The sequence below is a fragment of the Micropterus salmoides genome, unplaced genomic scaffold (assembly GCF_014851395.1).
Source record: "Micropterus salmoides isolate LMB-PRFRI ecotype aquatic unplaced genomic scaffold, ASM1485139v1 Ms_hic_scaffold_20, whole genome shotgun sequence".
Classification (NCBI taxonomy): domain Eukaryota; kingdom Metazoa; phylum Chordata; class Actinopteri; order Centrarchiformes; family Centrarchidae; genus Micropterus; species Micropterus salmoides.
Window position 1 is genome coordinate 26,575,702 of NW_024041151.1, and position 12,992 is coordinate 26,588,693.

Genomic DNA, 12,992 nt, shown 5'->3' on the forward strand with positions numbered 1-12,992 from the left:
ATGTCTGAAAGAGTAAAGTGTTTAATTTCTCCCTGATGTGTTTCCTTTTCTTGTTTTTTTAAATACATAATGTGGCTTTTACACGACTGAAATGGCCCACAGGTCATGGAAGCAGAAAAGGCACAAACACACACAGGTGCAACACAAATGAAGGTCACATTCCTACACAAAGTGGAGCACGCCCAGTAATTATATGTGCCAGCTCCACGGATCTTGATCATACACTGAACTACGACAAGCACTTTAAACTTAGATATAAAGGCTAGATTGCATTAGCATGGCAGGATTGATGAAATGCAGCAATAAAATTACAAAGAAAAATTAGATGTAGATGCAAAACAGGTGATCTGAAGCTTGCTGAGCTGAAAATCTGTACTCACACGCACAATCAGTCCCTATTTTCTTAGAGATCTTTACAGAGAGGGGTCCTGGATGACAGAAACCAGAGGGCTGCTGTGGGGCTAACCTTAACATAATGAAATTCCGTTATATCCAATAGCAGGATTATGACGGGGGATTAGATCACCCTGCCTAAAGCTAGTGAGCATTTTCACACATAGACACACACTCTCTCTCACTCACACACACACACACACAAACACACACCGTCCCAAAACCAGACAAAATGGGTCACAAGTCTTCCGGATATACCCCCCCCCCCTCCCGGCAAACATTTGGTCAGCGAACAATCCACTCACACCACTTAGCTACATTGGTTCTGACCAATCACAGCATGTCATCTGGTCATGTGACATTAAAATCAGGTATAAAAGAGTGGGTAATCACAACGGTGGAGGAATGATGACGGTTTGGTGAATCTCTGGTTAGCTCATAGTACTGCAATGTAAAATATTTGGACACATTAAGTATTTCAAGAATACTAAAAACTGATGTGAGTAAATCTTTTATTTTATGAAGGGTAAACAGGTTTGGTGGACATTTACAACAACAATAATGGCAATAACGTTTCCACAGTTGATTCATGTGTCGGTATGAAGTTCATACGCAGTGGGTTTTATATGTGATGGTGGTGGCCACTCGCCAGGTTTGCCTCTACAATGGATAGGATCGGCTGCTTTTCAGTTTCGACTGTCGCTCACCATCGAGCTCCGAGTCGCTGTCGACCATCGGGGGGACTCGGATCAGCACCTGCCGTCTGTCCCTCTGCACCACCAGCTGCAGCTTCCCGCGAGACTTCTCGATCAGCTTCCCTGCGTCGCTGAGAGACAGGTTTTCTGTCACTGTACCGTTAATCTGACAGAGGGAGGGGGGAGAGAGAGAGAGAGAGAGAGAGAGAGAGAGAGAGAGAGAGAATTAGGACACATTCAAATTGCTTATCACTGCCCTAACTACAAAGAAACAATGCTCTAGTATGAACCCTGTGCAGTTATGTATTCAGGCAGTGTTGTTCTGCAGATAGAGTGATCATGATAAAATACTGTCAGAGACTTTGATGCTGCCCTGAAATAAAACAAGACAGAGATCTTCTTTTGATTTATTTTTATTAAGATACCCAGCATGCTAAATGACCAAACACCATGTAGTGAAAATAATTTTGATATTCAAATGAGTAATTTATTAAGCACAAATGCTAAATATTTTCTTTGTCCAGTCCTCAAGTGTGAGGATTTGCTCCTCTATTCTTTTTTATTTAATTCTAAATTGAATATCTTTGGGTTTTGGAGTGTTGATCAATACAATAAGCTTTTTGAAAACATCCCTTTTGCCTCTGGAAACTTGTCATGAGCATATTTCAGTATTTTTGACATTTTCAGGAGTCAAATATTAAACAAAATGAGACAGTGAGGGAGATTAATTAATAATGAACATAATCATTTTCAATCCTTTTCTGAAGCCTGCTCACGATCTGCACTTTGAGGACAAACCTTGACCCTACCTTTAATATAATGTCTCCTTCCTGCAAGTTCCCATCTCTGTTGGCAAGCCCTGTGTTGGTCATCTCTTTGATGAAGAGCTGGCTGCCCAGACGCAGGCCATACTCTGGAAAAGATGGTAAAAAAGAATTTTTACATTTATTAAAAATGCTCTGTCAAAGCATACAATTTTTAGTAGGAAACAGTTTCTCAGATGCCCAAACAGCTGGCATCGAATATCTGATCTGACTGGTGCTCATTTACTTCTTCTAATTCTCTGATCAGACAGTTATGAATATACAGTAAATATATCTTCTTCTTCCTCCATGTTCTTTGACAGATGCAATAGTTTTCTCGCTTTGGCATTGGTACAGAAACAAGTAATTTAAAATTTTAAAACGTTTTATCATTTCAAGAAAATACCCCCAGTCCTACTTGCTGTAACAAAAAACAAACTGCGTTATCTGTTTGAAAAAGTACAAACTACATATGTTGTTCCTCAGAATGGGGTCTAACAGCCTAACAGTAGTAACTCATAACAAGGTTTGATAGTTTCTCACCTTCATTGGGCCGGTTCTTCAGCAGCAGTACATTCAGGGGTTTCTCCAGTGGCTCCAGGTCCCGGGCAGGGCGGGGCACAGGTATGGCAATGGAGGGAGGTGATGGCGAGCGTTCCAGACGGTCTCTGCTTCCACTCCGCTTCATTGGCTCGTCGTACTTCCTGGCGTCACTGGGGATGTATTCACGTCCTCGTTCGAAGGAGTGTTGGCCTCGAGGCGGGCTGTGGCTGTCACGTCTGCGCCGCAGGTCTGGGCTGTTGGTGCGGTCCAGTGTTCTCTCACTGCGGTAGCGTCTGTCTGGGCTGTGCTCCCGGTCAAGGGCTCGCTCGCTGCGGTACCGCAGATCTGGACTGTAGTCTCGGTCTAACGTGCGCTCGCTGCGGTACCTTCTGTCTGGGCTGTAGTCGCGTCCGAGCATTGGGGGCCGATCCGGGCTGCGTTCTCTGTCCAAAGTGCGACCTCTGCTGCCGTCTCTCCTGTACGGCCGGTCCGGGCTCAGGTCCCTCTCCGTGCTCCTGCCGCGTTCCCGGCGGTCATATTCCCGCTCACGTGTTTGGTAGCCGGAATCCATGTAGCCTCCCCTCCCTCGTTCCCTCTCTGGGCTGTGGTCTGGCACGCTGTACACACTGCGGCGTTCCGGCTCGTAGTTGTAATCATCATTGTAGTCGTTGTTGAAGACTCTGTCATCAGGTGACGGGGGACGATTCATCAGATTGACTGGAACCTTTCTGGGCCTCTTAACTGTCTGTTGATTAACAGAGACAAAGATTTAATCAATAAAAACATCAAGCTCATACAAACATTAGGAGAGAGAGGGGAATCAATATAAGTGATTACATTTTCCAGACAAGTTTCAAACACACATCATCTTACTCACATTGTAAGCGACTTCAATTAACACTTCATTTATTAAGTAATAAAACAAAAATTTGGTTCAAACAACAAATCAAAAGCTTCACTTACAATTTTTGCTACTTTGCCACACTTCCTGAGGGTCTGGACAGCAAAGGAGTGGGTGGCCCCCTCCATGGGGATTGCGTTCACCTGCACCACTCGATCACTCTCACTAAACACAAACAGGTTGATATGAGCCAAACATACTAAACTTAACTGAAACAGTTTGTTATTTTAGGTATTCTCAATAAATGTGAATGTTTGGTTTTTGCTGCACAAACACTTTTTAGCAGAGAAAATTTAAAATTTTGACAGTGGGTCACATTAGGCAACCTTCAACTTAATATGACCTCAGTGACCACTTGAAACCACACCACATGCATGATTTGCGACATTGTTGGCAAGTAGGACTCGCCCACCTGGGGTTTGGAACCCTGGACATTTGTATCTCCAGAGAAGGTGACTTGATATATCTGCCATCTACAGAATGTTTCGATTTTGGCCACATTTGAACGAAGACTTGTAGAGATATAGATGTTAACTGATTTAACATATTTTGAATAATATAGAGTGACACCCTTCTGAATTAATTATAAATATTATAAGTGTTCTAAAATGCATAATTTCAAAACCATATGTAATGTCAAAAATTCAAAAAAGATTGGTATAGTCGTTAAAGTATCTTTAACTAAGTTTAGATTAGACAATAATAATAATAATAATAATCTGTCCTAACTGAATGAAATGACTTGAAATAGAGCCGTTACATTTGTCACTCCAGTAGCATTTCACTAATGACAAACAGTTTCACAGTCTGCAAATGTTTTGAGTTTCAGAGTTCTGGGATTTATACTGAAGGATGACCAATAAAAGTACGCACAACAACAAGCCATCAGCCGGTCCTCCCTGCAGGACGTCCGACACCACAATGGACACCTCGCCACTCTCCTCGTTGGGGTTATCCCGACCACCTGACACTGCGATGCCAAAGCCCATCTTCGGATCCTGAGAGGAAAAAATTAAATCATGTGTAGTCTCCATCTATTCTGTGTCTAAATGTGTGTGTGTGAGCGATCCTGTAATCCCTGTGCGGTGTGTCAGCTCACACAGCATTATCATAGCTGCATGTTTATTGTGCATGGCGATTAAAGGGATTTTGACTGATTGTGATTACAGTTGTGCATAATGGAGTCATGTATGACTGTACAGCAGTTCAGTGCCTGCAATTTTCTATGGCTTTGCGTGTCCTATGGCATAAACAGCTACACTAATGCTCAGCTTCAAAATGTTCTGATGCGTCACATGTGTACATCAGCAAGGGGTGTTTTTCACTTTCAAACAACTGTTTTTAAAGGCTCCTTGCTTCTTTGGAAACGTGTTACGGCGTTGAATGATTCTACCTGCCACTGCTCCAGTTTGCCCAGATGAGATTAGGTCAGAGATTTGATAACCGTGTCTCTTTATCCTCTTCCATCTGTACTTAAAAAAAAAAAAAAAAAAAACCACACACACACACACACACACACACACACACACACCACCACACAATTCACCACTTCCCCCTGTCTATAGCAGATGGCCGTGGAGGCAGAGGGAGGGAGAAAGTGCAAGCAGAGAAACAAACAGGCAAAAAAGTAGCTGAGACAGTCACTCTGCTAGAAAAATCTTAAATATTTATTTGCTGTTAATAAAATATTAAGTTAAGAATCAAATCGTTTTGTTTTTAAACTGGAAAATAAAATGTCAGCTTTTCATGATCTGACCCTTGTTTTTACCTTGAAAACAAAAGGTTTTATGAGCCAGAGAAGCCGGCCAGTATTCTCTTCCACACAGAAAGATGGTTTGTAGTTTTTCCAACCAATGTGAAACCACACTGGTATGAAAGGTTTTTAAAAATGACAGCAGACAGTGAAGCCGAGGAAGCCTGTCACTGTTATGTTATTTACACCAGCGGTTGAGGAGAGGGATGATGGGATTTAATGATGTGAAACAAGTTGGAAGTGTGTGTGTGTGTGTGTGTGTGTGTGTGTGTACGTGTGTGTACGTGTGTGTGTACTGGGATATCTAATTCCTATTCAAGTATGACAGGTATTTGATGATTTCTGGTTATTTTTTCCATTGCTGGTAAATGTAACTCTCAGTTATTCAGAAGGACGTTGTTTAAAAAGTGTGTCTCTGAAGTTGGATGATAGCTGGGTTCTCTGATCGGTCAGATTGTTTCCAGTCGGTTGAAAGTTAAAGCAACAGATAGCCTAATTTCTTCTTCCAGATGTGTCCACACTTGAGTTAACAAACATCGTTTATCACATCAACCCTTGCTTTGACATTTAAAAAGTAAAATCCAAAACAGTGCCAGGATTCAAACAGTGCCTCTAAAATCTCAGCCTCTGTGTTCATTTCCTCCATGTTTGTTTTTACTTTGCATCTGGTAATCTGACCGTACAGTACACACATTAACAAAATAAGTTCACCTGTTTATTCGAGTATTGGCTATTTGAACATAGTTAAAATTTATTTATATTCAAACAGAAAACATTATTCATTATTTACATAAAGCTCCAGTTCATCTTCTGTCCATTAACATCTGTTTGCAATGTCTGCTACCAGAGATATTTATTAGCTTTGTGTGCTTTACATGTTTTGTGTATGTTGTAATTACTAAAATAAGTTATAACTATATTTTGCTGTACTTGTTAATGTTAATCCTAGTCAGTTCTGTGTGGTAAAGTTATGATTACCATGTGCACCTTTACTTTTTCTTAAAAAATTTTAAAAAAGGCAAGAGATGTGAAAAATGCTACTCCGCTAACAAATGGTAGAAGAGACCAAAAAGTACATGCACAAAGCAGAATGTGACAGCTGGCTGTGGCGGGGCTGAGAGTCGGGGGTCACACGCCTGCGGCAGAGGACCTTTTTGCACTAAATCTGCTTTTCTGGCTTCAGTGAACCGCAGCACGAGACAATGAGCTCATCAGCATGATTACCTAAGCTCAACTGGTTTGCTCTGCTCACATAGCCGTACACGTGTTTCACATTAACAGCAGTGTAGAACTTGGTCCACTTGGCTGGTGGCGAGATGTGGCACAAAGATGTAACACGCCTGTAAATAGCGATTATTACTACTATCAACGAGAATGTGTCAGTATCTCATAGTTCATGATTTAATTTAGACTGCATTTTTTTTGGACAAAGGTCTTTTATAGTTGCTTACGTTCAAATGACATTAAACACTTGAGACCCGTGGCTTCTGTTAAATAAAACTAGGGTTTTATATTTCTCAAATTACTATATATGGGCCGGATTTATTTATTAACATCTCAGAAAGTACTAAATTGAGTGTGCATTCTAAAATATTGCACGTGCAATTGTAGTAACTGTTATGGGTGATCAACTTAGAAGTACTGCGTAGATGACAACAGGAGCAAACACACTTGAGGTGGCAGTATTTAGGGTTTTTTAATGGTTTACCCCATGGAGAGTCGGGAAAGAAAGCAGCCACCGCATAAAAATGTTTGTTTGTTTCATTCAGTGCATCCCGAGTATGTGGTAATCATATGTACCTGCCCATCCTGCCTGAGATTACACTAAGTACTTGGGACAGCACACCTGAAACACTGCTTTGGAAATCCCAGCAGAAACAGCTACAGTATGCTGGAAGGACCCAGACGTGAGGAAATGCCAGCAGATCGTGCTTCATCCATCCAGAGGGAACAATCACAGACCGTCCGCACCGTGCCCGGTCGCTCAGCGATCTCCAGTCCCTGTACACCCCAACACCCCATTCCCTCTCCGATACCTACAATGGGTTGTGTCGCTTTACGACCGGCGCACTGTGAACAGTTGGTGATCGTTCCCTTTGGCTGGATGAATTTTATACGTGATCCATGCACTACTGCAGCAGGGGGTTCTCCGCAGTGCCATGCAACTGTCTAAATTCTTCCATCTCCCGGAGAAGAGAAGTTAGGTCGAAATGAAATTTGCTGTATTGGCATGAATGTTAATACAACAGTACTGCCAAAGCTTCAAGGAAAATACAAAACAACCCAATTCAATTCATATAGTTCATCGCATAAATAAAATACAATTGTATTTCTATACATTGGATAGAGAATAATATCATCTAATATTGTTAATTTCTCTACGTGTTCATTTATTACGGCTGGGTCGCCTTTTCACAACAACAACAGCAGCCATCTCTGCGCAACACTTGGCAGTTTGCACCTTCCTTTCAAACGTATTAAATACAGATGCTGTTGCACTCACATGAAATTGCTTGTAGCCTTGTTAGATCACATTGCTGTAATAAATAAACCTATTTGCATGTTACCCTCCCATTACTTTGCACAATAAAACTGAAACGCCCCCAATTGTATATTCGTTAAGGCAAAAGTAGTAAATGAACAACAAGTGTTATCTTGGACAAAGATGTCATTCTGCGTGCACACCGTTCAGATCAGCTTACAATTTTAATTTGCTGGTGTCTACTCACGCAAACCTAGTAAATCTGGCCCTACATGTATAAAAAAGCGCTGCTTTGGTTATTGTGATACAGTGTTACCACACGTTACCAGATTCAAAACTCTAAACTATAATTTCTCAACTCTGATGTACTCAGTGTTTTGTGTTTAGTGTACCAACAATAAAAATATTTTGAAAGCTGTAACATGCCAAGAAATGGTTATTTTACTTGATAATTAACTAAAGTAAACCATCAGTGTTACTGTTAGAGCTTCTGTCAATTGACAAACTGATTACCAGTTTTAGAGCCATCTCAACTTTGTTAAATTCAGGCCTATAGGCTGCATTTTAGAAATGCTGTGGTAATGAGTCAAAATTCCCCCTGCAGAACCCAAGTCCAATCAATGGTCATTCTTACAGCTCAGATTTGGTCTCCACCAACTCTTGATGGAAATATGTGGCTGTTTAGCGGCTAATTGCCCCACTATGTTTACCATAGTTGTATATAGATATATATAAAAAAGGTGATCTAGCCAAAAACTTAATCACGATAAAATATTTAATATCAATAATTATCACGATAAATGTCAAATCATTATTTCTTTCAAGTTTAATGGATGATTTTTGCTCCTGAGTGAAGGTTATTGTGGTTTTAAACTATTCTTCATGGTCACAACATGACAAACATTTGCCAAACAGTGAATCACTTTAAAAATTAGAGGTAGAACATTCAAAACAATTATGATAAAATCTTTTCTCACCAAATATGCATGAGTAAAATATGTGAAAGATTTCTCAGTCCCTGTTCCTCAGCAAAATATAATGGAAAAACGAAGTGCTAATTCGTTCGTGATTCAAATGAATTAAATCAAACATTTGTTATACGTTATTGAGGAAAATTATATTGCAATAATTAGCATTATTGTTTTATTGCCCAGCCCTATGATATAGTTGATCTTGCCATGTTGGTTTTCCACACCACCATACAGGGAGCTCCAGCTTTCATCTGACATCTGCTAATTAATCATAATTCTGAGGATTAAACTAATGAATAAATGATTGCATACATTTACTCCAGCTCTCATTCAGAGGACAGGGGAAATGTCTGTTACATGTGTAGTCTGAGTGCGCTTTGCTCTCTTAACCGTTGATGACTGCTGACTGCAACGTGTCAAACTAATAATTTAAATGCATTCCCTGTGAAGGACTGGGTGTAACAGCCTGCACGTTCATGGCTAAAATGTAAATACTGAGATAAGGTCTGGTATGCTTTGGTGCAGATGGGACTCACCCTCTGCAGGGTCACGGTGTACTGCTCCCACACGGTCTCCTCCATGACCGGGTTCTGTGGACAGAAAGGAAAGATTACCATGGGTAGTTTCATTTCACTGAGCAGATTAATAATGCATTACGTGATGTAACGACAAAGCCAGTTCATTAGCCCGTGCTGTCGTTACACAACCAGGAGCTCCAAGTAGAACAATGGCAGGCCGTTGATGGGTACAAGCTACTACAAGTTTGTCTAAGAAACTTCTCTCTCTCAGGTTGATTAAATATTGATGAGAACCCCTGAACATCAGTTAGCTTTCTTTAACAAGCTCTTGAAAACAATTCAGGATGAAAGCGCCTTTTCTGACAGACTGTTCCATTAAAACACCAGCAGGTTACACAGATCAACCGTAAGATACACACCGGCTAAACTTCAAGTCATAAAACCTGACAACTCAGCAAAGTCTAGGGCTGCAAACGACACTTACGGTCATTATCAATTACTATAACATTCTTTTTTGGATTCATTTTCAAGAAGAAAAAGAGCCCTTTACATAATTCCTTGATTATTATTAGTTTACTTTTAATTGACTGATCAATAATCCAGTCAGTCCATCCACCAGTCCTAATGAAGTACTAACTTTTGTCAAAAATATTCCATCACTTAACATCACTGAAAGTTGATTTCCAACATCCAAAAACAGACCATTCTTCAATTTCTCTACAAAAATGAACCACTGAGCCACTTCTGATTTTGACTGCTTACATCAGCCATTACTCTTTGAAACACAATTAATTTCGATCCCAAATGATAATTTTATAACAGTCGATGGCACTTTTCTGCAAATGTGGATCACTCATTTCAGCCCAAGACTCGACTCAACCCATTTCCAAAAAGAGGGAAGGAAATAAAAAAACAAAAACAAACAAACACTCGGAACCAGTTCGGTCCAGCTGCATGGCCGAGCCACTTGCCCAGATCTGATCAAATCTGAGCCATGGTAGCAGAATCTCACTCACGAGCCCCTGAAGGATACGTATGGTCTTGACCGCGTGGGCCCATTTCCTGTGCAGGCTGAGGACGGTCTTCATCGTTGGCGCTCTCCGTCTCTTATCTGTGTCTCTCCCTGTTCACCGCCAGCGGTGCTCTGGCAGACTGATGTGCGGCGCAGCCTCCTCCATGGTCACAGCTGCACAACCACCAGCAGCTCTCCTCCTGCATCTGCCCGCCTGCCTGCCTTTGACGTAAGAGGGATTCTGCTGGCCTACATTCAGCACAAATCCCACCGTCTGCAGACAGTGTAAACAGAGACACACCAACTTCTGCACAGGCACGCGGTGATTAAACACCAGAGTGTTCATCCACAAACAACAATAAATCACACCACAAATTTTGAGTTCGATGTCTCCCCAGACCCCAAGATATGTCAGACGCTATGTAAAGTTTTAGAGATGATTCTCACACCAGCAAAGACAAACTAAAACTAAACGTCTGCAGAGTGCTAATTTGTTGGTGGGGGGTTTCCAGGGGGTACTACAGTGGAAAGTGAAATCTGTGTGGTGCTGACATCTCAGGCCCAGGCTTAGAGAAATGGGGGCACGACTCAAGCTGGCAGCTCACCCATCCTAACCCGCCTTTTTGATCTTCTGGCCTAGAATGGGGAAACCAGAGGACCAGCAGCAGCAGCAGCAGCAGCGAGGAGACTACAGAGATCCAATATGACCGTGAATACCTATACACTACAGAGAAAGCAGAGAGGATCTTTGTTTTGGCACTGCCCTTGGAAATGTCCATCTGGAATTTCATCTTAAACTGGATCAAATGATTAATATTGCGCAGTACATATTCCCAAACAATGTTTTAGTGCTATCCAAATACACTTGTCCTTTACAGCTAAATAACAAACTGGAGCTAAAACAACAGAAAACCATCCCATCTTTCAAACCAATACCCTGTAACTGTGTGGGCTGTATGCGAGGACTGAGGTAGAGTATTTCGTTTTTGTGCTCACCCTAAGTGAAAAATGTGTCATATCAATAAAGACAATACTCATGAAGAAGTACTGCCTCTTTGGGTCCATTCACCCCCCCCAAAAACCCCCCCACAACAGCAGAAGAGAATTCCACTATGTGAGGACAGAGGAAACATATCAACTCATGAAAGTCAGATAAATGACTTAGAAGCAGGCGCTTCGGGCAAGGCCAAACCAGTTTTTAAATCAGACCGTCTTCTTGTGCCATGTGATATGATTATGATGGCTGCTCGCAGGCAGGCCTGCTGGATAAGTCCTAGCCTCCTGAGTGTTGGCCATTACATAACAAAACACAAACACATTTCCACTAATGAGGAGGGAGGTTGAAATACTGGGTCATCCTCGCAGGACGTGACTTACAAAACAACTTATTCAGAGAAGGAGTCGACTCTCTTCAAAAGCCAGAAAAACAGAATATGTGGGGAGAGTTCAGTCATAACTCAAAGCTGAACTGAAGTAGAGTCTCTTTGGGTGATGTTCAAATTTTAACGTTGTTTGCTTCCTTCTTCTTTGGTAGGGTTAGTGGTTCTCACTAACAATATTTTGGGGGATTTTGATATGAATTATTGAGTAAGGGTAAAAAAAACAAAACAATGTCCACAATATAAACGCATTTCCACATGAATTTCATAAAATAATTTTAAAAAAGGGTGCATGCCAAATAGGATGTTTGCATGTTAGTACTTCTTGGAGCTGCAAATTAAATGTTTTTTATTATCATTTAATCTACTGACTTTTGTTTTTGATTTATCGATTCATAGTTTAGTCTAGGCTATATTTCTACAATTGTTTTTCCAAACCAGGGCTTTTCCTGCATCGCAAAATTTTGTCGCCCCCCCCCAAAGAGGTTTTAGTGAGTGCCAAAGGAAAATCACCAGCGCCAAAATGATCAGAATTGAAGAAGCGTTTCAAATATTATCCTAATGTGTTTTAATAGCCATAAATCAAACAGCTTTTGAGCAAGCAGAACATAAACTTAAATGCGACATCTTCAGGCCCCGGTCCTCTTCTCTGCCCTTGCCATATCAGGATCTCCGCAGGGAGATCGGGAGCCTTTCATGCAGCCGTGTGCGCCAATTGCTCGTCAAAGTCACTTTTCGTGAACCGACCAATCACAGCCTGGAGTAGGCGAGACATTAAAAAAGGCTGATGCACTACATCAAACTTTAGAAATGTTTAACTTGTTGTTCTGTATGCACGGTTTTTATTATTGACAATTAGTACATTACATAAACAAATCGGAGACTGACCACCATGTAGAGCATTTTTCTTGCACAATAACCTAATGACTGAACACAACCCAATAGTGATATCTAGTGGTGAGGGTTGCAAATTGCACCCCCCCTCCCCTACCCAAGCGAGCAGTTTAGCTACAGTGCCTGAGACAGGACAAAGATCTATGAAATAAAAGAGATTGCCAGTCAAGAAATGTGGTTTCTTCTAGATATATTAAGAAATTATATAAATTATGTAAAACTAGATGTTTGTTTTGAATATTATTACTTTATAGTTACTTTTTCATTAACAAACAACAGCCACATGAAGAAATGAAGTGCTACATGATGTCTCATACTCCTGTAACACATTATTTTACATCTTTGGAGCTTTGGCTCGTCTGGACTAATATACCAAAGTAAATCAAAAACTATCACATCTAGTGCATCAAGTATGACCACTGACAGATACCAGGACAATGTAAGCCTCACTGTGTCTGCACCACAGTCCATTATAAACCACATAATAAATAAAGTTTACAAAGGCATAGTCAATTATCAAAGATCCTCTCGCTTTGTTTAATTAGATGAGCAATCTGTAAATAATATTATAATGTATTTTAGAATTTTTTGAAATACAACAGAAACACAAAGTAGTACTGACAGCCATAATTTCAGTTTATGGTAAAA

General features: G+C 40.8%; 1 protein-coding gene across 5 annotated transcripts in view; it reads right to left on the bottom strand.

The window, feature by feature from the left end:
- Positions 1-12,992, bottom strand: part of tjp2a (tight junction protein 2a (zona occludens 2)) — a 44,616-nt gene that overhangs the window by 13,759 nt on the left and 17,865 nt on the right. For 4 of the 5 annotated variants that reach the window (XM_038733199.1, XM_038733196.1, XM_038733197.1 and 1 more), the window contains 6 exons: positions 9,078-9,131; positions 4,209-4,333; positions 3,398-3,500; positions 2,435-3,179; positions 1,898-2,001; positions 1,101-1,254 (listed from right to left, as the gene is read on the bottom strand). In XM_038733199.1, coding sequence (XP_038589127.1) covers positions 1,101-1,254; positions 1,898-2,001; positions 2,435-3,179; positions 3,398-3,500; positions 4,209-4,333; positions 9,078-9,131 — 1,285 coding nt within the window. Of the gene's footprint in view, positions 1-1,100; positions 1,255-1,897; positions 2,002-2,434; positions 3,180-3,397; positions 3,501-4,208; positions 4,334-4,728; positions 7,549-9,077; positions 9,132-12,992 lie in introns of those variants that run through there. The other variant, XM_038733200.1, reaches the window with a different exon arrangement.